This window comes from Heterocephalus glaber, unplaced genomic scaffold (assembly GCF_053883595.1).
Source record: "Heterocephalus glaber isolate CG9 unplaced genomic scaffold, H.glaber_assembly_v1.0 deba00001097, whole genome shotgun sequence".
NCBI lineage: Eukaryota > Metazoa > Chordata > Mammalia > Rodentia > Bathyergidae > Heterocephalus > Heterocephalus glaber.
In genome coordinates, this window is record NW_028258191.1 from 575373 (window position 1) to 602210 (window position 26838).

The 26838-nt window shown below is 40.5% G+C and overlaps 1 protein-coding gene and 1 pseudogene across 11 annotated transcripts in view; both read right to left on the reverse strand.

Moving 5' to 3' along the window:
* The window catches only part of Cacnb4 (calcium voltage-gated channel auxiliary subunit beta 4), a 305695-nt gene that overhangs the window by 40316 nt on the left and 238541 nt on the right, over positions 1-26838 (reverse strand). For 8 of the 11 annotated variants that reach the window (XM_004870023.4, XM_004870022.4, XM_087209998.1 and 5 more), the window contains 7 exons: positions 16036-16155; positions 14919-15041; positions 9167-9297; positions 3700-3776; positions 2085-2104; positions 1780-1860; positions 460-518 (listed from right to left, as the gene is read on the reverse strand). In XM_004870023.4, coding sequence (XP_004870080.1) covers positions 460-518; positions 1780-1860; positions 2085-2104; positions 3700-3776; positions 9167-9297; positions 14919-15041; positions 16036-16155 — 611 coding nt within the window. The remainder of the gene's footprint in view (positions 1-459; positions 519-1779; positions 1861-2084; positions 2105-3699; positions 3777-9166; positions 9298-14918; positions 15042-16035; positions 16156-26838) is intronic. The other 3 variants (XM_021248409.2, XM_087209995.1, XM_087209996.1) reach the window with 2 other exon arrangements.
* Positions 6385-8844, reverse strand: LOC101723357 (nucleolar GTP-binding protein 2 pseudogene; annotated as a pseudogene).

The following is a 26838-nucleotide window of genomic DNA, read 5'->3' on the forward strand; positions in this document are numbered from 1 at the left end:
ACCCACCCACACCCACACACGATTCTCAATATTACTCACTGTCACCAGTGAGCCATCATATTAATCAGAAACATGTATTTTAATTTTTTCATGAAAACCACACTGGCACTAATTCACTAAAAAGTGAGAAAATAAAGACAAACAGATTTCAGTAAAACAAGTGGATTATTTAAGGCCTTTTCCCCTTAGGGATTCAATGCTATACTTTACATTTTCAGAGGTTTTACTGTACCAAGTCTTCCCAAGACTACTTTTTTTTTTTTTTTTTGGTACCAGGGATCGAACTCAGGTCCCTGAGCTTGCACAGCAGGCGGCAAAACCACTGAGCTAGATCCCCGGCCCAAGACTACTTTTAATTAGAGAACTTCTACAACCACTGGAACATAGATTCACAAGTCAATTTATTATACATGTTTGGTTAAAGGAAAATAAATATACAAAAACATCTATATGTCTCACCTCCCATCAAACCTGTGCTTCAGGAAATCAAAGAGGGCTTTCTGCATCATGTCTGTTACCTTTGCAGAGGTAAGAAAAAAAGAATGAGGCAAACACATGCAGAGAGAGAGAAGTCAAAAGTGAGAGAAGTGGAAGGGAGGGAGGGGTACTAAGACTGAGCAGAGGCCTCATCATTGGAGCCAGCTGTCTCCCATGGGGAGGTCATCTTAGAAGATGTTTTCCATGCATAACTGAGTGCAGTTGCTGATTCCCGTCCCCCCTCCTTGGTTCTCCTCTACAGTGCTCAGGAATGAACCAGCAGCAATTCACCAGAGCCACAACAAGTCCTTCTTCCTCTTCCCTCATTAGGGGCTGGAGCTGCTGCCAGAAGACAATAGGGTGGCCTTGTACACAAGAGCTAGCCATCATCGACATACCTGAGCTGTGCTTGCTGCTACTGAGGAGCAGTGAGAGGCCCCAAAGCCATCCCTGGGCTCAGCTCTTCTGCTAGTCTGCTTCTTGGTAAGAATTTTCCCTGTTCACTATCCTGCTCCTCACTCTGATATTTCCAACTCAGAGGAAAACACAGAGATGGGATTCTTAGCTCGGTCTCAAGGGATTCATTAATTCATTTAACCAGTGTGTACTAAGTGCATACTCTGTGACAGACATTGTCCTACCTCAGTGGGAATGGTGCCCTGGAGGTTGCCCAACTTTAGATTTAAATGTCACCTCCCCACTATTTTTACCCATGTTTGCATAAAGCCCAAATAGCAACATCTGAAATGCATCCATTTAAGTTTCTACTCTTTTTCTTGTTATGTGGTCAATCTCCAGGATTTGCTAATGCTTTTAGTGGGGTTTTCCCTAAATGTCCTTAAAAAATAAACATGACCAAAAACATTTGGCAAAATATGCCACTGTCTTGAGCACCCAGTAGGGTGAGACTGATTGGTACTTTGAGGGCTCAGGTTTGCTGGAAGACTATGTATCTATTCCCTTGTGCTGTTCATCTTCTACTGTTTCTATTAATAACAGGGAAGGTTGAGATAAAGTTCCGTTCTTTGAATTTAATGCAAAGCAAATCTTTTACCAGAATTTCGCACTGTAAATGTTTCGAGGGAGATATTTCTAAACAGTGTGATGCATAAAAGATGAGAAGTGTGCAAGAAAGGAAAGAAGGGGCAAGGGCCACAAAAACCCTCGCTGCACTACCCTCTTCACTCCTGGGTCTTGGCTTCCACGAGTTCCTATACGTAAACAAACCCTGGAGGAGCAAGCACCCAAAGGACCATCTCCTGGGTTCTTGGTCAAGAGAAGAGTAACAGAAGGTGTTTGTACCTCATAACCTTTGAGTGACGGGCCCACTAATACCACTGGACGCATTGATGGCACAACATCATAAGGAGGAATGTGCTCCGTCTGAAAAAGATGATTCAACATACACGACAAGGTGAGGTTGAACACAATATCTTGACAGCCACAGCACTTAATGATTCTCAAGCAGAACAATACATGATTCCAAGGGTCCCCACCGAGGAGGCTCAGCCCTTACTTGGCAGTCATTTAGGTCACCAAAATGGAGTTTTGCGGGCAAGTATGTATAGGAACCTTAACAGTAAGTTTAAAAAGGAAACACAACTTACCACTTTTTGCTTCTGTTTTGCTAAAAGACAACAATGAGAGCCATATCAAAATACGTAATCTCTGTAAATGATAGTACATGAGTTTAAAAGAAGGAAGAATGCACCCATTTGTCTCTGTAATTATCCTCACCACTTCCCTATCACCCACTCTGTAGAGCACTGTTTTATTACTTTATTCCGGACATGTCACTTTTGAAGAAATATGAGAAACAGGTAACTTCCGTCCTGTATAAATGATCTTCTATCCTGATTTCAAGCTGGGGGCAGGGGGATGCTAGATAGGCATTCATAACAACACTGGAAATGTTTAGCCGACCATTAACCATGGGCTGCTCCTGTGCTAAACACAGCATACAGTGTGGCTGAGGACAAGCCAGACAAAGAAAATGTGATAGAATGAAACAGTAACACTTTGAGCAAAAATGACTATCACCTCACAGTCGCTAGTTTTTCAGTATATGCAATGTTGGTGAGCTATGAGATAATTTTTTTTTTTGGTACCAAGGATTGAACTCAGGGCCTTGTGCTTGCTAGACAGACATGGCACCACTGAGCTACATCCCCAGCCCACCATGAGATAATTTTGTAGGTCGTTAGGCATTTTTACCCGTTTTACAGCTTACTAATAGCATTTTTTCTACTATGTTGCTTTCAAACTTCAAATCAATTGATAAGTACTTCTTCTTTTTCTTTCCTGTTTCTTACAGTGAAAAGCTGCCTTGTCCTGGATGTCCAGCAAAGGGGAATGAAGCAAAACACACTCAATATCTGATGAAAGTGGCTTTGTCACCATTCAAGCAGGTCCTGTCTGTTTGGGGGAAACCTAGATGTGTAGTGTGGTTCAGCGTCCTGGAGATCAGGAAGGATTCCTACGAACAAGAACCACTTGCTCACAACTGCTGGAGAGCCAATCCAGTTTTGATATGCATGAATATAGCCTTAGACCTGCCATTCTGAACTGCTAATATCAGATACCCTACTACAGCAACAGTTCTGAGCCAGAATGAAATTAGTCTATAGGAATCAGGAAGGTGATGGAAGAAAAATTTCTGGGTACCTCCATAATTTTCAAAGGCACAACAAACTTCCTTCTGACCCACCACTGTCCTTCCATTATTAATTCTAGGCCTCAGCTGTCTGCTCTTCAAATAGACAAATGAGGTCATCTAGGACCTAGCTTGCTCTTTGCTTCAGCCTTCCCAGTGTTCGTAGCTCAGGTTGTACCAACCCAGTCCTAGTTCCACATGGAGACTGAACACAGCATTGGCTTCAGAGTCTACAGCTCTTTTCTTTCTATTGGCCCTCACCATCCTAGTCTATTGGGTTCTTGGGTAGGGTAATGAACTTGTTGCAAATCAGTTTACACAGTGGACAGCTGCTTATCTCTGAGGTTCACACAATTTTTCAAAGTTATTGTGTAAGGATCTGAATTTTTATATCATAAGTACTCTTCAGCCCAAATTACCATAGAAAGCAAAAGAACAATGAAGTATTAAATAAAAAACCTTTAAATTAAGCCTTTAACTGATTTCCAAATTACTAAAAATGATCACATTTGTGTTCCAATATTTTAAAAGGAACATAGTCCATTAAAAAGACTAACTTAACTCCTCACCTGCTGATGTGGGGGTTGCTCGAAATGTCCCTGATACCATTTCTCCAAGACTTGAAGAAGAATTTCCACTCGATTTCCTAGGATATAGAAAGGAGCTTAAGAGTCACTCTCCAGATTCTTTGAAAATAGAACTTAAAGTATAAGGCTTTCTTTGGCCTTCATTCTACTAAATAATTCAAAACACACCAAATCCTGCTAGAGAGGAACTTCAAGAATCTGTTTCAATGTTTTCTTTAACCTCATTTCTCAGAGAAAATGGAGAAATAATGGGGACCTGAAAACACTTTGCAAAAGTATCTCTTCCACTTACTCCAGGCAGAAATTAGGCAAAAGAATCCCCGGCAGGAACGTACTTGTGAACTGCCTGCCTGCTTAACCAACATCAGTCACCAGTGTGCCAGCCAGAGGTCAAACACAGCTCAAAGCAAGCAGAGAGACCTAGAGGGACAGTTTCTTCCTAAGCATGATTATAAGGAGGTCAGAACTGAGAACTGGGAGAAAGAAGTTAGTGACAAGTAAGGTTATCTGTGACCTGATATGGAAGTTGGTCAGCCTGCGTCCTCATGTGTGCTTTGGAAGTTTCCCTGGAGCCCTCCAAGTCCCTCGGCAGCTTCCCTTCCCACTGCCCGAGTGTCCCTCCCTTCCAGCGCTTCAGAGCATTCTCTGTAGTCAGAGAAATGTGATTTCTCCCCCCTGCCTTGCCACTTCCTAGATGGAGGACCTTGGCATATCATAGTAAGTCTCTGAGCCTTAGTTTCCCTATCTATAGATACAGATGCTAACTGCACCTCCCAGAGTTGGTATAATGATAAAATAAGATCCTGTCTGTGAGTTCTTGGCAATATCGCTGCTCCTGCCACAGAATTAAAATATATAATGATATTATTGAATAGTAATAGTAACAATAAAAGTTTAAAATGACAATAATTTATCTATTATCTTTATTTAAAATATTGATTTTGTATCCTTGTTTTATTTTTCTAAATTTTTTAAAAATTAATTTTATTGGTACATTTTAGGTATATAATATAATGACATTCATCATTGGAGATTTGCACCTTTACATAATCTCTCTTGGTTCTTATCTTTTCCCCATTCCCCTGCCCTCCCTTCAACCCCCTCCATCCCTCCCTATTTACAAAGGGTTTGTTTTCATTTTCTCATATTAATTCCATTCCCTTCTTTCCTCTCCCCTAGCCTTCCCACTTCCCCTTCCCCTTTGCCCCTTTTCTTACTATTTCACTATGGAGTACTACTCAGCCATAAAAAATGAGAAATTAGAGACATTTATAGCTAAATGGATGCACATTGAGGTGATACTCTTAAGTGAAATAAATAGGACACACATGTGTAAATACCGAATAGTTTCTCTAGTGTGAGAAACTGAAAGTGTAAATAAGGACTAAAAGGTGTAATAGATAATGTATCCCTGTTTTAGAAGCCAGGAATACAGTAGTGGGGCCAGGACACAAAATTGTTTTCCTTAATGAATCACATTCTGGTAGGAAACATTAAGTGATAAGAAAATAAGTAAACATATAATACTTCCAAGAGTAATAGACGTAACAGAGAAAACTGTCCAGGAAGGGGTAGAAAATAGAGGGAAGAGGAATGGGCACAATTCTAAATGCCATTAGCAAACAATGGGTTACGGGCAAGGTGATATTTAACAAAAGTCCAAACCAGAAGAGGGGGTCATCTGCGGGAAATGCAAAGGAACGGGTTTCAGTCTGAGGAAACAGTGAACGTAAAGGCCCTGAGACAGAACCATGTGCTCCCAGAGTGTTTAAGGAAGAGAATGGAAGACAAAATGTGCAGCGAAGAATGAGAAAGAGAATTAATAGGTAATAATAGCTTAAGCATGTTATATCCTAAAATAGGTGAATGATTAAAGAGGGAGGTGGCAGGTGCAAATTGGTAGTAGAGTATATGGTTCGCGTGCATGAGGCCCTGGGTTTGATCTTCAACACCAAAAACAAAATAAAACAAAAAGTGGGGCTAACTGTATTCTATGACCTTCTATTACTGACAAGGACAAAAGGGATCCTAAGAGTTTTTGAAATAGAGTCCAACATAAACTGAAAGTTGAAAGTCAAGAGAAAGAACAGATTCTAGCCGGGGATTTAGCTCAGTGGTTCTGGCGCCTGCCTCACAAGCACACGGTCCTAAGTTCGATCCCTGGTACCAAAAAAAAAAAAAAAAAGAAAAGAAAGAACAGATTCCAGCTCATGGCTTTCAAAGAAATTACTACACATATCAAATCAATGTCTCAGCCCAGCCTGCAGCACAGTATTTGCAGGCTTAGAGTGTCTCGGATTTCTCTTCTCTGGAGCTGTGCTTGCATTCCTAGGACCTTTAGCCACCTGCTCTCTGAGGTCCACGTGCTGCTTCATTAGTTCACCAGACGCCAATTCACCCAAGTTACACAGGAGATGGAAGAGAAGACCAGGTGCAGAAAGTGCTGCTAGTACTGTCCATGCCCCATCTCATTCTGTGCCCACTTGAGACAGCCTTTGCAAGCGCACCAAGAAAATCCATAATGCCAGGCAGGCTGTTCTGAGAAACAGTGCCCTGCATGACTCTCAGAGGAAAGCCTGATCCCCGAGGAGGATTTGCTGAGACCACAGAAAGCAGACTCCACTGTGGAGTTCATGTGGATTCCAGGGATGTGGAGCATCAGCGAGCTATGGGAGACAGTGGAATCCAAAACCCTTTTGTGTCCATCTCAGAAACAGCCGCTACACAGAAAAGTGTCCTTTACTTTAAAAGTATACTTTTTTTTGTAATTGCACATTTTGGTATAATTTAATAAACAACTCTTTAGGTGTTACTGCTTATGTCTAAATTTTTTTTGTGTGTGTTTTTGTCCTTCTGAGTCTTTGGTCTTCTTTTTGTTCCGGTTCCTATTTTTCACACTGTGTGTTTCACAGTAGCGTACACCAACTTGTTTGGGCTGCTGCTGCCGTGCTGCTCGCCTTCGTTCCTTAGATGTAAGCATCCTTTGAGTTTTACTTGACTGTTCCTCTTCTCTTTGTGCCTTCCGCTTCCTTCCCTTTTTAGTATGCGCTGTTTCATTTACTTCTTCTTTAGGTGTTTCTTTTCGTTCTTCAGACTTTGCAAACCCTTTCCACTTAACCCCTTGGATATCCTGACTGCTGAAAACTTTTTACCCTTGGCTTTGTTTAAAACCTTCTGGTATTTTGCAATCTTCTCATCCAGGGCTTTTATCACTGCTTGGTGTCGTTTCCCACTTGCTCTTCTTGGGACTCCTGATGAGCCTCTTCCTTGACATCTGGCTGGTCCTGCTCCTGCTCCTCCTCCTCCTCAGAAGCAGAAAAGCTCTCTAGCTCTTCCTCGCCTTCTGACACCTCCACAGGAACCAGGTCATCCCCAGAAAACTGGGGCACGACATTGATTTTGCTGAAGTTCTGTCGAACCCGTGCAAGGATCTGCTGCATTTCAGAGTTAGCATCACAGGGATGGTCCTCTTCTTTTTCTCTCTCAATGACAGATTCTGAAACTTCACCTTTGGTCTCTGCAGTCTCTTCCAAGTTGTTCTGGGTTCTTTCAGTAGCATCTTCCAAAGATGAGGAAGGGGGAAGCTGGGGGCTTGCAGGCGCCTCTGCATTGGGTGGTTTGACAAAGAAAGGGGTCCGGCCCCGCTGCCAGTCGTTAAGGACCATCTTGCCCACAGTCTTTAAGTCAGGCTCTCCACCCTTTAATAATTTCCCAGTGCGGAAAGCAAGCTTCTCAAGAAAGTCCCCAGCATTTGCCCATGAATCAGTCTTGTATGTCTTACTGATATATTCTGGTTTTGCTCGTTCTAGGACAGCACCAATGTGGTCTTCAGGAGACTTAATTTTTTCAACTTGAACAACTCCTTTCAGCACAATGTCCGACTCTGAGTCCTCAGAGGGGTAAACCACACCTGGACAGTCAATGAGGAATATCTGACGCACCACGGTAATATACTGCTAGACGTTTGTTTCACCTGCAATGCGGGCCACATTGCAAACTTTCTTGGAACACAATGTGTTGATCACGGAGCTCTTGCCAACATTTGGATAGCCGATGAAGCCAATGCTGATCTGTTTCTTGTCAGTGTGCAACTTTCCAAACTGCTGCAGAAGCTGAATGAATGCTCCTTTGCCAAAGGGGTTAGTAAGACTTGCATGGAAAGCTAGTGTTGGATACTCCTGGGAGAGGACAGCATCCCATCGTTTCGTTGCCCAGGTTGGAACAAGGTCGCATTTGTTCAGTACAAAAATAAGATGCTTCCAGGGTTTTTCCTTTTTCAAGTAAGGCGCAGTGTGGGGGGAACGGGTACCCATTGGATCTCTAGCATCAAGAACTTGGACTACAACATCTGATGAATCTATCACCTTGTAGAGCTCACCCATATTCTTTTGGACTGTCCTTTCTTGTACATCTCTTCCTGGGTTTCATTTCTCACACCAGTGTGTTTGGTTACCAAATTGCGATCCTTGCCCTGGTCATAGCTCTCAGTGGATATCTCAGCTTTTTCCATCAGTGACTGCATATCACTCGCAAATAAATTTGGCCGCTTTCTCTGTGACTTAGGATCAAACATAGTTTCAAAACTTTCGGTGTCAAGAATGTGCACCTTGGAGTTATGAGGCTGGATTTGGTCACGGAGAAGAGACATTGGTAACTTGCTTTGCTTCATGACAACTTTATACGGATCCTTCAGAACTGTATCCATTTCCTCTTGAAATTTCTGTAATGAAGACTGCTTAATCACACGTGTGTTTCCAAACCATTTAATATTTGGCTCTACTCATGCCACTGTGCCAGAAGCCACCATTGATTGATACTACAGAGGCTTAATCACTTTCCCACGACTATTCCTGCGCTCCTTTTGCCTATACATGTTCAGGCGCCTGACTGTAGCCCGGTCCTTCATGTTTTGTCCTCCTGCTCCCTGCACTCGATCCGGGTTGGTGCTGGACTTGGAGGGGTTGATGGTGCTCCGTCCTTTGTACTTGGGCTTCACCATCTTGCCAACGGGACAATGACCGGTCTGGCTTACTGGGTAAATGACCTCGGAACTTCCCCGGCCCAGCCAAAGGGAGCCACGTTAAAAGTACACATTTTAATTCCCTAAATTATTTATTCCACTGTATCAAAAATATTTTAATATATATGCTGATTCATCCAATTCATTTTATTTATACTAGTTTCTCTTAACTCACTGAAAAAAGTTTTGTGCTATTATCTGTTTATTTCTTTGCAAGAATTATTTTTGTGTCTGAGTAACTACTTTGAAGATAATGATACCAGTGTATTAACTATTGTTATTCTCTTATTTTGTTATGAAACTTTGTTTTATTTTTTCATAAAATAAAAAAATAAAAGCATGCATTTTTGACATAATAAATAGGCAAACTTGAAAACATCATCTAATTTTCCTACTGAACAAAAGCTTACGAAAAGGAAGGGGCCTTACCCTCCATGAAAACGTCCTCTTTTCTGTTCCTGCTGAATCCTTATATTCTCCAATCTGAGTGGACTTGGGATGAAACCAATCTCACAGCCCTCTTTCACAAGCCTTCCTATCCACCAGTCATTGTTGTATTTCTGAAGTACAGAAAGAAAACTACCATTAGTACTGATTCACTTATCCACACAGGCTGGTAATTAATCTCAGGGGACCAGAAGAACAAAACAGTATTTACATGATATACCACTACATCATACAGCCTATACTGTATATAAATACTACTGATATTATATTCTGCCTTAAACATTATAGTACATATTTGAGGTTCATAGGGTGGTGAAGAAGGGTTCTGCAGACTTTTTTCTATAAAGGCCTTGACAGCAAATATTTTAGGCTTTGCAGGCCATATGGTCCCTGCCACAACTACTTCAATCTTCTGTCCAGGGTGACAGCAGCCACAGACCCATCAACAAGTGAACATGGTTATGTTTCAATACAACTTTTCTTTATAACAAAGGTATTGGCCCAGCTCTGACCTGTGGACTATAGTTTTCCAACATATAAGTCCTAATCTTTAGATTCCTTTGGTCCTTGTAAAGAAGCCCTAGTCAACTCCTAAGGAATAGATTTTTGTCAGGCAAAATATTAATCGGTGTAAATGGAACTTGGAAAGCAAGATAGGTATGTCTCAGATTAAATACACTGAATAATAGTCTTATTTGTTAGAAGTTTTCAGGTAAAAATTACAGTGCTGGCAGGCTTAGTGGCACACATCTGTAATCCCAGCACTTGCGAGGCTGAAGCAGGAGGACTGTAAGTTCGAAGCCATCCTAAGCTACATGACAAGACCCTCTCTCAAAAAAACAAAAAGAAAAACAAATCTAAAATACTGTCTGTAGTCTATTTTCTTTTAAATACAGATTTGCAAATTATGGCCCATCTCACTATTTGAAGAAAAAGAAACCAGTCTATTTTTACAAAGCCCAAGTATATTAAAAACTTGTATGTGAAATTTTGGAATAATCTCCAAGTGGCCTGAAGCCAACAAGAATCCCAACATTTCCACTTCAATAATGTTTCATATAAACCTGGGACACAAAGTCCACAAGGCTCAATGTGAGAGTAGACTCTGTCAATATAGCCTTATGTGATGGGTCAACAAAACTACATTTATAATTATTGGCTTGCTAAATCCTGGGTAGAAAGCAATTTAGTCCAAGCCATTTGCCTCTGAAAAAGGCTCAGCTGGTTTATTTCTAGAAAACAGGTATCAGACCTAAAAACTTCCAGAGCTGGTTCTAAAGATTTCCTTTATTATCTTTGCCAGACAACTCTATCTATATATCCATCTATCTATCTATAGCTCAAATGAAATGACTCTACATAGGACATTTTGCTTAGCTCAGAGAAAAATAGGATTTGTGTGCCTGTGATACTGACACATTGTGAAGGAAGAATGGATGATTTAATTGAATCATCATGGCATGAAATTCTGAGTAACTATGAGTTACTCAGTAACTCTTACTCAATTCTGAGTAAGAGCCTCACACCCGAAAGAAAATGACAGGGTAAGATTTGGTCCTTATTATGCTTGCAGCTCCTACAGAAGGCATGTAGAACTTAAAGTATGAGACTGTATTGAAGAAATGTTAGTTGGCCTAATATGAAATCTTGAACAATCTAGGTCTTACTTTTTCTCCTCTTTTATTGCAGGAAATAGGACTAAAGTAACAGGCCTGTTTATTTTGTAATTAAGAAAAGGCAAGCAGACTCCCTCAGAAGCTTTGGTGCATAGGTTTGGAATTTAAATTTTATTGTAGTGGGGATAAAACAGACCATGAGTCATAGTTTTCCCAGGGCTTTAGTTATTTCCTAAAATTAAGTTAGTCTACTGGAATACTAATTTGTTAAATGGTACCCAAGTGACCTTAAAGGGTTTCCTAAAATTGTTAATATATTTCTCAAAATGGTTTAATTTAATTCTCAGAAACAGCCAAAGTACACTAAGACTCTGACTCATCTGAGTGAAAGTTCTTTGAGCTACTTAGGAGAAAGTTGCTATGTAAATACAACAACTTAATTCAGTCATCATTTGGCTTATGGGACAAGCATCAGTGTTACTTTTCTTTGGCTTTAAGCGTTTTCATTACTGACAAAATACTTAGACTGGTGCATAAGAAATGGCCTAGGTGATGGATGAGAAAAAAAGGCTACAACCCGATTTCAGAAATGTGTTCATTTGCACTGCTGATGTTCTGAGAGCTTGTTCCAGCTTTCTGGAAAGGTCACCTTAGTGGTGTTCCAGTGATTTTTATTTTTATTTTCCTAAAATAATTAGTACTTTTTCTTTCTAAGATTTTTATCTGATCTTTCCAGACCTGACAATGAGTGGTTCCAATCTACACAGGATTAACAATTCAATACCACATACGAAACTACCAGACTGAAGACAAAGTTCCCAATAAACAAGCAAATAATCCAAAAGCAATCAACGAGACAAATCAGAATTCTGACAGGAGCTCAAAGGCTCCAAACTCAAAGTAATGATAAGGTGAGGAAAACGCTAATTACCCTAATGTTATCAGTACACACTCATACGGTGTACATGGACTGAGGCATCACACTCAATAAATATAATTATTATATGTTAATCAAAAACCTTTTTTTTGGGTATCAGGGATCGAACTTGGGACCTTGTGCTTGCGAGGCAGGCAGCAGAACCACTGAACTAAATCCCCCGCCCAAAAACTTCTTTTGAGACAGGGTCTCACTATGTGACCCAGGCTGGCCTTGAACTTGAGGGGATCCTCTACCTCAGGCTCTGAGTGCTGGGATTACAGGCATGTGCCACACCTGGCTCAAAATCGTTTTTAAAAAATTTAAGGTGGTGGAAATGTTAACTACCCTGATTTAATCATTGCATATTATATGAACATATCAAATGATCACACTGTGCTTCATAAATATGTATAATTACAATAATAATTTAGAAAAAAGGGGCTGGGGATTTAGCTCAGTGGTTTCACCGCCTGCTACACAAGCCCAAGGACCTGAGTTCGATCCCCGGTACCAAAAATATAATTAAGAAAACAATCTTGGTAGAATATGAGGAAGCAATAAAATAGAGCAAGGCTGGAATGTTTGTGTGAACAAGTATGCATGTAGCATGCTAAATTTTAGCAACTCATATGGCTTGGTCTTTTTTATGCAAATTGTGAGACAGAATCAAGGTAACCATGTCTAGGGCATGTTTCAGGGTACAGCGCCCTAGGGTCTAGGTAACTGTGGTTATCATCACCTTGCACCATCGAGAGAGGAGAAGTCATGAAGGTGATGCTTCTGCCATGGCTCTGAGCTACCTGTATTCACATGCATCTTTTTTCCTGTCACCATGAATACGTATTCCTCTTTCAAGGTCCACTCAGGGCCGGGATCCTGTCCTTCCTGCTGCTCAAAAACTTTACCGCTGTGCCCATCTCTCTCCTCTGTCCACTGTTAATGTCAACATGTGCAAGGACTTCAATAGCTCCCACCTAGAAAGAAGACTTCATGCCTTGCCTGGTCAGTGTCATCCTCCCAGAAAGCACATGTCAAATGCCTTTCCCAGGGCCCACTATCTCCCGGTTCCCCTTGGTTTGGTTTCCATCTCCACAGTCCATTGTTGAATGCAATTTCAAGAATAGTAATTTTCAAAACTAATTCCATTATTCACTATCTCACTTTGGACTGGGGAGTAAGGACAGGTGGACTCAGTGGCACTAAGTGGTGTGTTTATGTTGGTTACATTCTTCAGCTACTCCCACTCTCGGGTTTCACTTTATTGTTCTTCCTTTGTGCTGTCCTTTCTTTAAGATCCTATGTCTAAGCCCTCGCTCCTAACAAAGCAAGTGGAGACCACCTGGTGGGAACATCTTCAGTGCACACCCCTAGCCCCACTGGAAAATTCTATGCAGAACAAGGAGGTTCAAAGAAGGTGAGACTTCGCTGCCATCTTGGCCTAAGTCCTGTGCCCACCCTCCACATGCTCTCTCCTCCAGCCCCTCATTTGATGAGCTTTCCCTTTTCCTTTCAAAATATTTTACTGAGTTCAACAACTCAGCCCATAAAATAGAATCTTTCTCATCCTGGAAAGCAGAAGTGTACATCAGATTACCAAAATGTTTCTTCTATCTTGATGATATCCTCCCCTGCCTGGAACTCCTTCTTCCTTTCAACTCAAAGTACTTAGAAAAAACACATTATAATTCTTCTCCTCTGGCCTCCATATAATGTAGGTAAGGGCCTTCCAAGCATCTTCACGGGGAGTTCCACAATGCCCCAGATACAGGTACCCAAAGCAAAATTCATAAATACATCCACTCCTGTAACAAATCTGCTTACGCCCCTGCCTTCTCTGCTTTGGTACCTGATATGAGGCTTCTGGCCTTCCAAGCAAGCCATTCTCTCACATTCCCCACTATTCCCATCCATACGAGATCTCCAAATCCGTGTATATGCCTTGTAACTCTCTCTCTTCAAGCTGCTTCCTCTCCTCTCCTCTCTGCTACAGCAGCTGTCCAGCCTTTGGCATGTCACGCCAGCCCTGTGCAATGGTCCCTTGCCCATTACAATTATCACTCTAACATATGAAGCCAGTCACATCTGTCCATCTGGTAAAAGAATGCTCGTGGGCATTCTTTCTGCCTAATGCTACCCCTTCTCCTGACCTGGACTCCTTCAGACTTCTCTACTTCTGTAGGGCTTTCTAGTCCCCTGATCTTCTTATCAACATCTTCCTATCAACAGGTAGTCTCTTCTTTTTCTTTGGGCTCTCACATTACCCACCCAGTGTTTCTATAATAGAACTTATTCTCTGTTGTGGAAACTATGTATATTTCTCTGTTTCTCCCACTAAACTCAGCACTCCCTGTCCATGGGGACAGTGATCCTTGTGTCTGATCCTCATGTCTGATCCACCAATGCCTAGCAAAATGTCCAACATAAAGTAGAATGTCAGTGTACCTTTGCTGAGTAAATGAATGCTTTTGATGTCACTATTCCATATGCCTAGATGTGCAGCCACAAGTCCTTGTATTGCCCAAGCCCTGAAGGTCTGTTTCCCAGAGTTCTTTGTCCTTTTCTTAGCTTTAACATTTTCCTTTAATGACCATATACTCTGGTGTTGGTCCCAAGGGCACAGTTTATAGGACTATAGCCTAGTATTCATAATTATAGCATCCCTTGTTACAGTCCCTTCTGAGTAGGAGCCATGCCACACATATTTCTCTAAGTTGGACTGACAGATTTATGGCTCTGTAGCAATGCAATGTGGTTAAAAGATGGGCCAGAAGGGCCGAGGATATACCTTAGCATACAAGAGGCCCTGGGTTCAATCTCCAGTGCTGCAATTTAAAAAAAAAAGATCAGCTGGAGTAGAGCTCAGGAGTAGAGTGTCTACTTAGAATGTGCAAAGCCCTGGATCTGATTTGTGATGCTGCAGGGGAAAAAAGTGAGAGAATCACAGGACTGTCTTCAACCCGTCCTAGAATTTCAAAAGTTGACCATGACCAGCATCGTAATGAGTGTGTGGTAGTGTAGACAGTGATCTCAAGCTTAAAGTCTTGCTGAGAATGAACAGCTGGGGAAGGCCCAGAAAGTTCTAAGAGGCACCATTTTGGCAGCTCTTCAGGTCTCCTTTCTGGTGAGTTTGGCTCAGAGCCGATACCCGGAGGCTTTGTCTTTTCGGCAGGTAGAGAGATACGGCAGGTCCCACATTTACCTCTTTGATGTGCAGAAAGTCCTTGGCATCAAAGGAGATGGCCGTGCTTGGAACGGGCACGTCTTCATCTAGGGCGCCACAGTAGCTCACGTTCGTCTTCACAGCAAATGCTACGGGTTTGGACTAGAGACAGAGCCAGCCATAGGGTAAGAAGGGAGGGAGGCGGAAAGGGAGGGGCTTCCTCGTGTTGGAATGGAGCCCGAGATGACTGATAGCTCCAGACAGGAAAGGAAATCACTTTGCAAAGAGGAATCTCCACTGGGTTTTGCATTTGTAGGCAATATCAAGAAATCCACAGAGATGACTCTGAAAATGATTCATTCCTACCATCTTGTTCCTCTCCTGTGGTGCTTTCCAAAACCTCAAAGAACTACCTCCAGAAGTACTGGGGAGAGGTGGAGAGAGGTGGAGGCAGTTTACTTTGTTCACTGGGCATAAAAGCTATCTATTTTAAATGGTAACAGACACCTTCTCACCTTGGAATACAAGAAAGATGTGCTAGGAGTCACGCAGAAAAACAAGGGTGGGGGTGCTAGAATATTGTTTTAAAAGACTCAGATCTGAAAACATGAGAACATCTTCTCCTGCCAGGAAAAGGAAGGGTTTGGGCCTGGGTTAAATAAGATGAACAGGGCTCTCTTCCCCCACCCCATCTCAAAAAAAGAAACAAGAAAATAAAATTGTGAACTTCACTTTGAACTTGAGGTGGAAGATTAAAACCTAGAGAGAGAAGAGTACAAAAACCAATAGGGAGCTCCAGAGAACAACAGGGCATGTGTGGCCTACAAGGGACAAGAAGGGGCCAAAAGCAAGAGCACAAGGGGACACATTTGGAAGCTCTTTGCCAATAATGGGTATGGCTTGGCATTGCCACACTGCTGAGCTGGAAAATGACCAGTAATTCACCATCTAACCAAAAATAAAAGGGGGAATGGCCTTCTCTCTTGGGGATGTTACTAACCTCTCTTAGGGTGACTGCACCAGAGAGCCTCACAACCTGGAGCTTTAGCAGGACGATCAGAAAATGAGAATCCAGAGAAATGTGAGGAAGGGCAAGGGCAGCTGACAGCACCTGAGAACATGCCAGTGTTGAACCAAAGGAAGGGAAGAAAGTCACCTTTGCTCTCTCAAGCTGGATAGCTGCTTGCTGCTCTCTCTCCTGCCGAATTGCTTCCCGGTCCTCTTCCAAAGAGACATCAGAGTCAGATGGCCTGCTTGTGTAGGAATCTGCTGAACCCTGGAGACAGAACACAAAATAGCTTAAGTGAGGTGATGTGTAGCTTCTTAACTTGTCACAGCCATAACAGTATGCTGGGGTAGGTTCCTTTCATGTGCATAGAATCTGATGCATACATTCTGTGCCTCACTGCAGATGTAAATTTAGATGGCAGAATACAGTTAAGCATCTGAGTTATTTGGGAGGTAGCAATGTAACGAAAGAAAACATTTTGACTAGATTGTTAGGAAGTAAAATGAACGAAAATGATATGATATTCAGCCCAATTCTTATTTTGTACTATCTTTGTATTAAGCCCAACACATTTGTGAAACAAAGTTTTCATTCATTTTCTCTTTGGTATATATTGTACGTCTAAAGGAAAAAGAGACTCAGCTTATTACATGAGTCAAACCCTACCTGTATCACAGGTTACAAATCATCGGTTTGTCTATTACTGCAACACGGCAAAGCAGTATCCTACATTAGCAAAATGATTTTCTAGTTTCAAGGCCAACATTATCGAACTCTTTCACTCTTAAAACTTCAACCGTTGTCCTACAGCAGCCCATATAACGTCAGTATGGACAGGGAGCAGAAAAAACACCTTGAGAGCAAACAGGTGCTCTAAATTTAAGCCACACCCAGAAGGGCTATTTGAGCAACATTGAAATTCAGACTGAAAGCCAAAAGACTTGGAGTGCCCAATATCACTTGGCCACAGGAAGAGGAAAAACCAGAGCTTCTAGTCAAAAAGTTTTCCCCCAACCTCCCAAAACACAACCCTAGAGGTCTCCCTTCTGGCTACTAAAGGAACACCATCGTTATAATTTCCTTAAGCTGGTGTTAGAAGTTGATATTTGCATAGATGATGACATTTACAAAGCAGAGGTATTGGTAGAAATGGTGTATCGGCATGTTTCATAAATCATGTAAAGACATTTTTTAGAAGCATAAATTTGTCCACATGGTGGAGAATTTGCTATTTAGTGCAAAAAAAAACTTAAAAAAAAAAACAGCTGACAGCTGAAATTGGCCCTTTTGAAGTTTGTCTAAACTTATAGATGTTTATTGTGAATCTGCTGCCTTTATAGGCTGGGCAACTTTCTCTCATCATCAACTTTCCCATGATGGGGAAACCCCAGCACTGATTATCCTGGAATCCTGAAACAAAAACTCCTGGTAAAGGTTTTATCAGAATGCCCACCAAACTTTGGTTCTGAATTCTACCTTTGCAACATTCAAAAACTTTCTTTAAGTTAATCAGTCACTCTGAGACAGTCTCGTCCTCTGTAAAACAGGAACACCAACTACTTCACAGGATTAAATGGACTAAGATACAATGAGCAGCTAGTATTTATCGAGTGCTCACTATTGTACTGGCATGGGCCTAGATGCTTTCTCACACTGAATTCTTGCCCCAGTGGGGAAGCTGAGATTTGAATTCAGTTAGTTCCATCTTAGAACCAGCAGGTTCAAATCCTACACTGAGTTGCACTTGATAATAAAATACTCCAGGATCTGAAACACAGTAGGTGCACAGTAAATCCTCTCATCTCTATTTCCTGGGCCTGACATTTCTACACTGACTTAAAAAAATAATTAAGAGAGGTGGGGATGCAGCTCAGTGGCAGAGTACTTGCCTAGAATATGCAAGGCTTCAGAATCATTAAGTCCCCAGCACTGAAAAAAATGAATTAAGAGATTCTAATCATTTTTCAACTTACTTATACATGTACAATAGCCCATCTTGAGATTTTGCCAATTTTTTACTAAATAGAAAACATGATATAAATTTAATAACTGCAAGGTGTCCAAATCCATCTATCTAATGTAGAACTTTTCAAAGTGCCCTTTATAAAGACAATGAATTTGTTAACCAAATTACAATCAAATTCCTCTGAACAAATCTATTGGGGAAAAAAATTGGACACACAAAGGGGTAAATGCAGGGTGACTTTTATAGATGCATTCATTGCTTAAAAAGAGAGCCACCTTGAAATCCTTTAAAACAGAGAGTTCTATTAGAACATATCTTTTGTTCAAATTTAGGTACACCTGCATAAAATCTAGCCTGAGGGAAAGGAAACAATGTTTCTAAAATATCTACGCAGAGTTTGAAATTTGTCTTTTGCTGTGCTTTGCTGAAGGGTGATATGTGGGTGTCCTTTCCCTCACACTGCACTGGTTATCCTGAGGACATCTGGACCCTAAAGCAATTAATACACTGATGTCAGCAAGGAGCCACTTGCCATGTTTCAGGGAGCACATGCTGGGGAAGGCTAGGGACCACAGCTAGCAAGAAAGCAGGCTGAGCCTAAAATCCCAGCACTCTGGAAAGGTTGCAAGTTGGAGCCCAGCCCGGGCAATTTAGCAAGACCTTGTCTCAAAAAATAAGATAAATAGAGTAGGGATGCAGCTCAGTGTGAAGGCCTTGGGTTCAATTCCCAGTACTGGAAGAAAGGAAGGCAGGGAAAAGAAAGCTGTCTAGTGGAGCAGTGAGTCACAAGCTAAAATACACAATTCACTCTTGCCACCAAATGATGTCTAATTTCCGTAAATTACTTAACAACTTTCATATCCTGCCATTCAGTCATCTCTGAGCACACAAGAAGTGACTCAGGAACTCCTGCAAATGAACTTTTTTTTCTTCCCCCATTAAATTTATTGGTACATTTTAGATATAAAATACATTTACATACATCATTGGGATCTTGTACCTTTACATGAGTATCTTGGTTCTTATTTTTTTCCCCTTCCCCTGCCCTCCCTTCACCCCCCACCCTTCCCTATTTGCAAAGATTTTGTTTTCATTTTTTTCCCTTTCTCATATTTTTTCTTTTCCCTTCTTTCCTTTCCCCTACACTTCCCACTTCCCCTGCTCCTTTAGAACTTTACTTCCTATTACACAATATCAATTTTACATTTTAAAAATTACAATATCAAGACCTAGGAGACATTACCACAGATTTTACAGAATTTAAAAGGATATAGAAAGCATATTTTAAAAATCTGTTTTGAAATAAATTTGACAACTTCTAAGAAGTACCTTGGAAGACAAATTAATGAAACTAACTCTGGAGGAAATATAAAATTTGAATAGCACCTATTAAAGAAAGTATATTCCCAGCTTGAAAACCAACCTATATGACAACAACAGGCTCATATACATTTTAACTGATAAATTATATCAAACATTTAATGCAAAGAAAAAAAGGAACACTTCTCCCCTCATTTTAGGAAATCAACATTGTGCTAATCCTGAAACTGGATAAAGATAATGGAAGAAAAAAGTATGAACATAGATAGAAATTTGTTTAACAAAACAAACTATTAGAAGTCAGATCTGGCAGTATGTACAAAGTGGTTTTGTTATAGGGATGGCAGTGTTGGTTCAGCATTGGAAGATCCACCCCCAAAAGTCATCCTTTTAACAGAGGAAAGGAAAAAGCCATGTGATCCTGTCATTAGTTGAAGAAAAAGTATTGGACTAAATTCCACAGCTGTTCATGGTAAAAGCTATCAGGAGACTAGAAATAGAACAGAACCTTCTCAACAGATCAAAGACATGTACTCCATACTTCCAGCGAGAAGGCCTTATATAAATGGAGAAGATACAATGCTTTCTCCTTAAGGTGGGGAACAAGGACAGATATGCTTACTCTTCATCTGTTCATTAAACTTTGAAACTCAGGACCAAACCAAAATAGTCTGGCAATAAAATGACACAATTAGGATAGGATTGGCACGGCAGAAGCAAAATCTTTGTATGTAGATGAAATGATCATCTACAGAGAAAATACTAAGAAATCTCTAGGAGCCCCAAGAACTTGTACTTGAATTTAGCAGGATTAGAAAACACAAGGTATATATAAAAATTCAGGCCTATGTACACTTGCTATAAATGAAGAATTGGATATTGAAATTTAAAAGTTATGTAGGAGTACAAAGGACCTAGAAAAGTAAAAAGAAAAAAAAAACTGTTGGAAGACGTTTAGTACCTAATTTTAAGACTTCTTCTAAAGCTACAGTAATCAAGGCAGTGTTAGTGTAAGGAAAGACATATAGATCATTGGAATAAAACAGAGAATCTAGAAATAGAACCACACATATATGGTCCACTGAGTTTTGAAAGATTATTTAACATTAGCATTTTATAGAACATAAACTTAATTCAAGAGCAGAGGAAAAGATAGTGTTTTCAGCAAATGGCACTAGAACACCTGGTATCCATATAAAAAATATCAACCTCAACCCTTTATTTTCATACATGAAAATAACTTGAAGGGATCTATGAACCTAAATATGAAAGCCTAAAAATATAAAACCTTAAGATGAAATTATAAGGGAAAATGTTTATGAATTCAGGGTAGGCAAGAACTTCCTAGGATACAAAAAACATGATGTATAAAAGAAAAAAACTGATAAATGAGATTCCATCAAAATTTAGAACTTTAAATGACATCATTAACATGAAAAGTAGTCCTTAAACAGACCATATTTACAATGCATTTAACCTATGACCAGAATATATAAAGAACTCTTACAGCTCATTAATAGGCAACCCAATTAAAAAGTAGACATAAGATGATAAATAGCCACTACAGCACAAGGAAAGGTGTGCAACTCTAGAATCAGAAAAATACTAATCAGTATAATAACAAGATTGAATTATATACTCATTAGGGAGATGAAGTTAAAAGTTTTAAAAGCCTTGTCATGATTTTTTCTTTTTGTTGGATTTTCCCCCTTTGCATTTAGTTTGTCACACCCAATGGATTCATTCTGCTGGGCTTCCTGGGGTTGTGATCCTCGTTGTCACCTCCTAGGATATTGTCTAAAATTTTTTGGAGTGCCAGTTTGGTATTCATGAAGTTCCTGAGGTGCTCTTTATCATGAAAGTATCTTATTTCTCCATCAATTTTGAAAGATAGTTTTGCAGGGTACATCAATCTGGGTTGGAGGCTGTTTTCCTTTAGGGCTTGAAATACATCACTCCAAGCTCTTCTTGCCTTTAGGGTTTGCATTGAGAACTCTGCTGTGATTCTGATGGGCTTTCCTTTGCATGTGATTGGTTTCTTTTCTCTCACTGCTTGTAGAATTTTGTTCTTCTGTTGGGTTTCTGGAATCCTAACTATTATATGCCTATGTGTAGTTTTTTTTGATCAAGGCTAGCTGGAGTACTATATGCGTCACTTATCTGTATGTCAAATTCTTTTCTCCTGCTTGGGAAGTTTTCTGACATCACTTCCATGAACAGTTTTTTTTATGTCATCTGCACTCTCTCCTCTTTCTTCATTGACTCCAATCAGTCTTATGTTATTCTTCTTTGCATCATCTAGCAGCTGCTGGAATGATTTCTTGTGTTCCCTTACAATTTTAAAGCAATTTTTCTTTTCCTGCTCACTAGTTGCAATCTTATCTTCTTTATCTGAAATTCTATCCTCACAATGGTTCATTCTGCTGCGCAGACTTTCGATGGGGTTTTTAATCTCCTGGAAATCTGTTTGCGTCTGTTTTATGGATTCCATTTGTTTCCTATGTTGGGATTCCATCATGTTCCTCAGCTCCTGTATTTTTTCATCTGTGTTCTCTCTAGATTTATTAATCATGTCTTGCACTATGAGCACAATCTTTGCTGTTATCTGAGAAATTATTTCTGATTTCATTTTTCCCAGATTCTCTTTTGTTGCCAGTTCGGAGAGTCCAGGTGGTTGAGTATCAGATTGTTCCATCTTGTTTCCCTTTGGGGTTGCTGTAGGTGATCTAGAAGTTTGTTTTTGAGGCTTGTTTACATGTCTTATTTCCACGGGGGCGGGGGGTTGCTTCTGCCACCTGTGCAGCTCACCTTCTCTGCCCTAGGAGCATGGAATGGCGGTGGGGGAGCCTCCTTCCAGATACTGGGACTGGCTCACTTTTCCTGCCCTAGGAGCATGGAATGCTGGCAGGGGAGCCTCCCTCTGGGTGCTGGGACTGGCTCACCTTCTCTGCCTTTCTCTGCCCTAGGAGCATGGAATGGAGGCGGGAGTGCCTCCCTCTGGGTGCTTGGACTGGCTCACCTTCTCTGCCCTAGGAAAGTGGCATGGCAGTGGTGTCACCTCCTCCTGGGTTCTGGGAATGGCTCACCTTCTCTGTCCTAGGAGCGTGGAATGGCAGCAGGGGAGCCTCCTTCTGGGTGCTGGGACTGGCTCACTTTCTCTGCCCTAGGAACATGGAATGGTGGTTGGAGAGCCTCCTTCCAGGTGCTGGGACTGGCTCACCTTCTTTGCCTTTCTCTGCCATAGGAGTGTGGAATGGTGGTGGGGGAGCTTCCCTCAGGGTTGTTTTTTTTGTTTTGGGGGGTTTTTTTTGGTACCGGGGATCGAACTCAGGCCCTTGCGCTTGCTGGACAGGTGGTGGAATTGCTGAGCTAAATCCCTGGCCCTAAACTTTATTTTGAAATAGGAGCAAGATTATAAGAATCACAATATTACTTAATAAGTTCTACTACTGCCAAATATGTACAAGTTTCTGTTTACTTGATTCTTTCTAACTAGTAAAGGGAAAAATAAAACACTGTGATACCCATTTTTATAATTAGTGTTACATCATTACAACATTCATTCTGGATTTTTAAAATGCCATCTTCATTTATTTTTATATGAAAATTACTGTAGCTGTCTGTCAAAGCCAAAGAGACTTAAGAAATCCAACATCAAGAGCCCAAATTCGGTTCAGAGACATGTTCTGCTGGTTTGTTACTGACTTGGTTTCTTGTTTTTATTTATTTATTATTTAAAAATTTTATTCAACCCATTGACAGTATAGACATATCCTAGGACAGTGATAGTGAACCTTTTAGAGCTTTCAATAACAAACAGCTAGCTATGGCATGTGTGCCACGGGTTCACCACCACTGTCCAAGGAGACAGGAAGGAAAAGATAAACACAGGGATCTGAGTTGTTCACAAAAGCAAAGAAGAAAGGACAAGCTAGCCACAAGAGGCCAAGAGACTGCCTGGGCCAGACTAATGGAAGGATCCAGGAAGGGCAGGCGGTATAGCAGGCTGTATGACTGGGAGGGGAGGAGGGTGTCGCTCAGAGAGCTGGCTAAACATTTAATCGTCAAGGAAAAAGAAGCAAGGAAACAATGCTAGGTGCTAACTGGACAGAACTGAAGATGTAAAGATTACTAGCACTGGCCAAAGCTGGAAACTGCAAGTCTATTAGTTCATAATTTTCCAAAAAATCATTCCATAAAATGGGCGAGGAGCAATCTACTCAATTTGTCAAGTGACTCAAAACTGGATTGTTAACCCATGTACAAGAGGCATGACAGTGACTAGTCCCCAAAAGTTCTTAAGCCCTGGGCCAGGGATTTAGCTCAGTGGTTCTGGCGCCTGCCTTGCAAGTGCAAGGTCTGGAGTTCAATTCCCAGTACCAAAAAAAAAAAAGTTCTTAAGCCCTCATCAACACAAGCCTCATTCTAAAAGTTTCTAAGGCACCGACTAAACCAGTTGTAAACTTGGAGTTTCCAGGGAAAACACACACACATGCCTACAACATTTGTCTGTGTATGTGTGTATTCATTTATTACAAAAGAATGCACTCTAGTCAGGCTTGGTAGCAGGTGCTTATAGTCTCAGGTACTCAGGAGACCAAGGCAGGAAAATCACTTTAGTTCTGGAGTTCCAGACCAGCCCAGGCAATACATTAAGACCCCATCTTAAAAAAAAGACAAAGAATGTATCCTGAATATCAAAAGAAAAGAAACGTGTATTTCTTTTTTCATTAACATAAGGCCCAGACTCTTTCAGTTTGTGTTCAGTATTGAAAAAAAGATTCTAGCCTCACACTTTTCATGAATCTTCTTGAGTACAAAATAAAAATGCTGACAGAAACATTGAAAATCAGTTTCCCATCTTCTGGGAGAAGGAAAGTGACTTCTGCTCAAGCAATGGGAGAGCTTATCACTCACAGAGAGGGTGCCTGAGGTAGGCTGGGGAGCAGCTGTGGGTGCTGGCACGGGATTGCTCAGTGGCATTTTGGTTGGCTGTGGACTTGGAGCAAGTTATTTTAAACTTTTGGGTCCCGATTTCCCTTCTTTATTAGTGGGGGTAATGCATCCACTGCAGATTTGATTTGAGATTAACATTGTTTTAAACCATCACAGGGGAAATTCAGGAAATGCAAGCGCTTAATCTGACTTCTTAATTAGAGGTTTGAAGCTTTTGAACATTAAATCTGTTGGCTGCCTCAGAATTTTAGGGTATATATATATATATATATATATATATATATATATACACAATTTTAAAAACAGCTTTAAGATATAACTTAAAATTTACACATTTTCAGTGTACAACTCAATGATTTTCAATACATTTATAGAATACAATTTACACTACATTCGAATATTAGAAAATTTCCATCACTTAAAAGAAACTTTATACCTATTTGCAGACACTCCCCATTCCTATCCTTGGACCCAAGCATCCACTTATTTTGTCCTTTTAAAACTGAAATAAAGTTTCTCTTTTTATGAGTAATTTTAGAATTTAGAAGTGTCATTAAATTATAGCAAGAAGAAGAGAGGGTCTCCAAGTGTTTGATCTTAAAATGCAACAACACTGGAACAGAATCTTGCTATTGTTGGAACTGTTGAGGTACACAGTCCAACTCCTAGTCCCCTATTAACTGACTTAGCTATCTGTTCAGTGTAAACTGACCAGAATTAGGGACATCAGGAACAACTACATGAGAGGGGAACTGTGAAGATTTTCCTAGACTCCTTTCTCACATGCAAAATAGGAATGAAACCCTTCTTCAGGATTACCTGGTATACACACATGATGCTGGTACACGATAAGGTCAGTGTTACCCCACAGAACTTTCTGCAGTGATACAAATGTCTTGTTATGGACACAGTCCAGTATGGTAGCTACAAGCCACGTGTGGTTATTGAGCACTTGAAACGTGATGGGAAAGACCAATATACTACTGAATTTTTAATTTAATTTTTAAAATTATGAAATTTTAGGGCCGGGGATTTAGCTCAGTGGTTTTGCTGCCTGCTGCGCAAGCGTAAGGACCTGAGTTTGATCCCTGGTACCAAAAAAAAAAAAAGATGAAATTTTACTTCCTTTTAATTAATTTTAATTTAAACATCCACATGTTTAATATGGGGGTAACATACTGAGCTGGGCAATGCTCAAAATGTGTTTTCCTTCTGGATCATATGAGCACTACACTTGGCAAAAATTTAGTATTTCAATGGTTGCATTAAGTGGACTAAGTGCCAGTATGATGTTCAGAGAAACACGTCACACCCAGTGGATTTGGGCCCGTTTCTTGACTTTCAGCTTGCAATAACTCAAATGTGCACTTTTCCACACTCCAGGAATAGAGCCTCTTCTTGGTGACGATCCCAGATTTCCCAAGGGTAGGTGGGTTAAATGATTACTCCTAAGGCTGTGCGTAGGCACAAAGATCCCTCACACAACATTCATTTTTACAGGTTAACATTCCCTCTTGCAGGTATCCTTTCTTCTGTTACCCACCTCGCCAAGTGTTTCCAGAGCTCTTTGCTAGGACACTCAGGCTAGCAGGGTCCTAGCTATATCTCCAAGTATGTCGGCTTGTGCAGGGCCTGGCAGAGCAGAACCTTCAAGCTTGTGGAAAGAAAGACACATCCACTCCCATCAGAATTTCTCCACTATTTGTTCCAGTGATTTTAAATTCCTCTTGGTGGTTGGTTAATTGACCAAGGTTGTGCTCCGTTCTAATGATGTTCATTGTTAGCAACTCACCCTCATGAGTTTTTTTTTTTTTTTTTAATTCTGGCTTCCAATACCTTATCCCAGAGCACTGATAATGTGTATATATATTTCCAGCACCCTGGCAAAGCAAGGAACTGTTAAAATTACACCTCAGCGATCATAAGCTAGTCTTTTTCTAAGGTTTCTTATAAACAGGTCTTCAAAAATATTGGTTGAATGAATAAGATAAGCTCTGCTTAGTAGCCACAGCAGCTCACTCTCACTAGATGGAAGACCTAAAGCTCAAGCCTCACCATTAACCTAACTAAGGTTACTTGTTAGGCAGCAGAGAATAGTCATGGGTAGCAAGGGAGCATGGCCATAAGAAACCATAAAGGGAAGGAGAAGAGGACAAATTTTACCCATCCTTTACTACATGTGAATCATTAATGTACAGGCTTTCTAATCATACCAACCTTGTGAAATAGGTTCTCATTACCCCACTGCACAAATGAAAACATCTGAGGCTCACACTAGCAGCAAGAACATCTCTTCACACTACTTAACGATATTATTAGGTAGAGGACAAATGAGCAGCTAGATTTTTAAAAATTTCCTCTACAGAATCTGGTGCAAAAACTAACGTTAAAATGTTAAACATTTTAAAATAGTTAAAATGTTAAACGTTCCAGTAAAACAAACATTCTATGGTACTTTGTTAATATTGATTATTCACCACAATCTTACTAATTTAGAATAATAGATACAGGTAAAAGAAAGTGCCAACCTGAGATTCCTAAAAAGTGAACTGAAGGCTAATTTTCAAAATATATACATATGCTTCTCAGAATATCTCTAGAGGCTTTAATTTGCAGATTTCTTTGAGCCTCTACTTTAATGGCAGGGTTTTACCTCAGCATTTTAGGTAGTGGTAAAAGATTATAAGTACCCTTACAAGCTCTTCTTT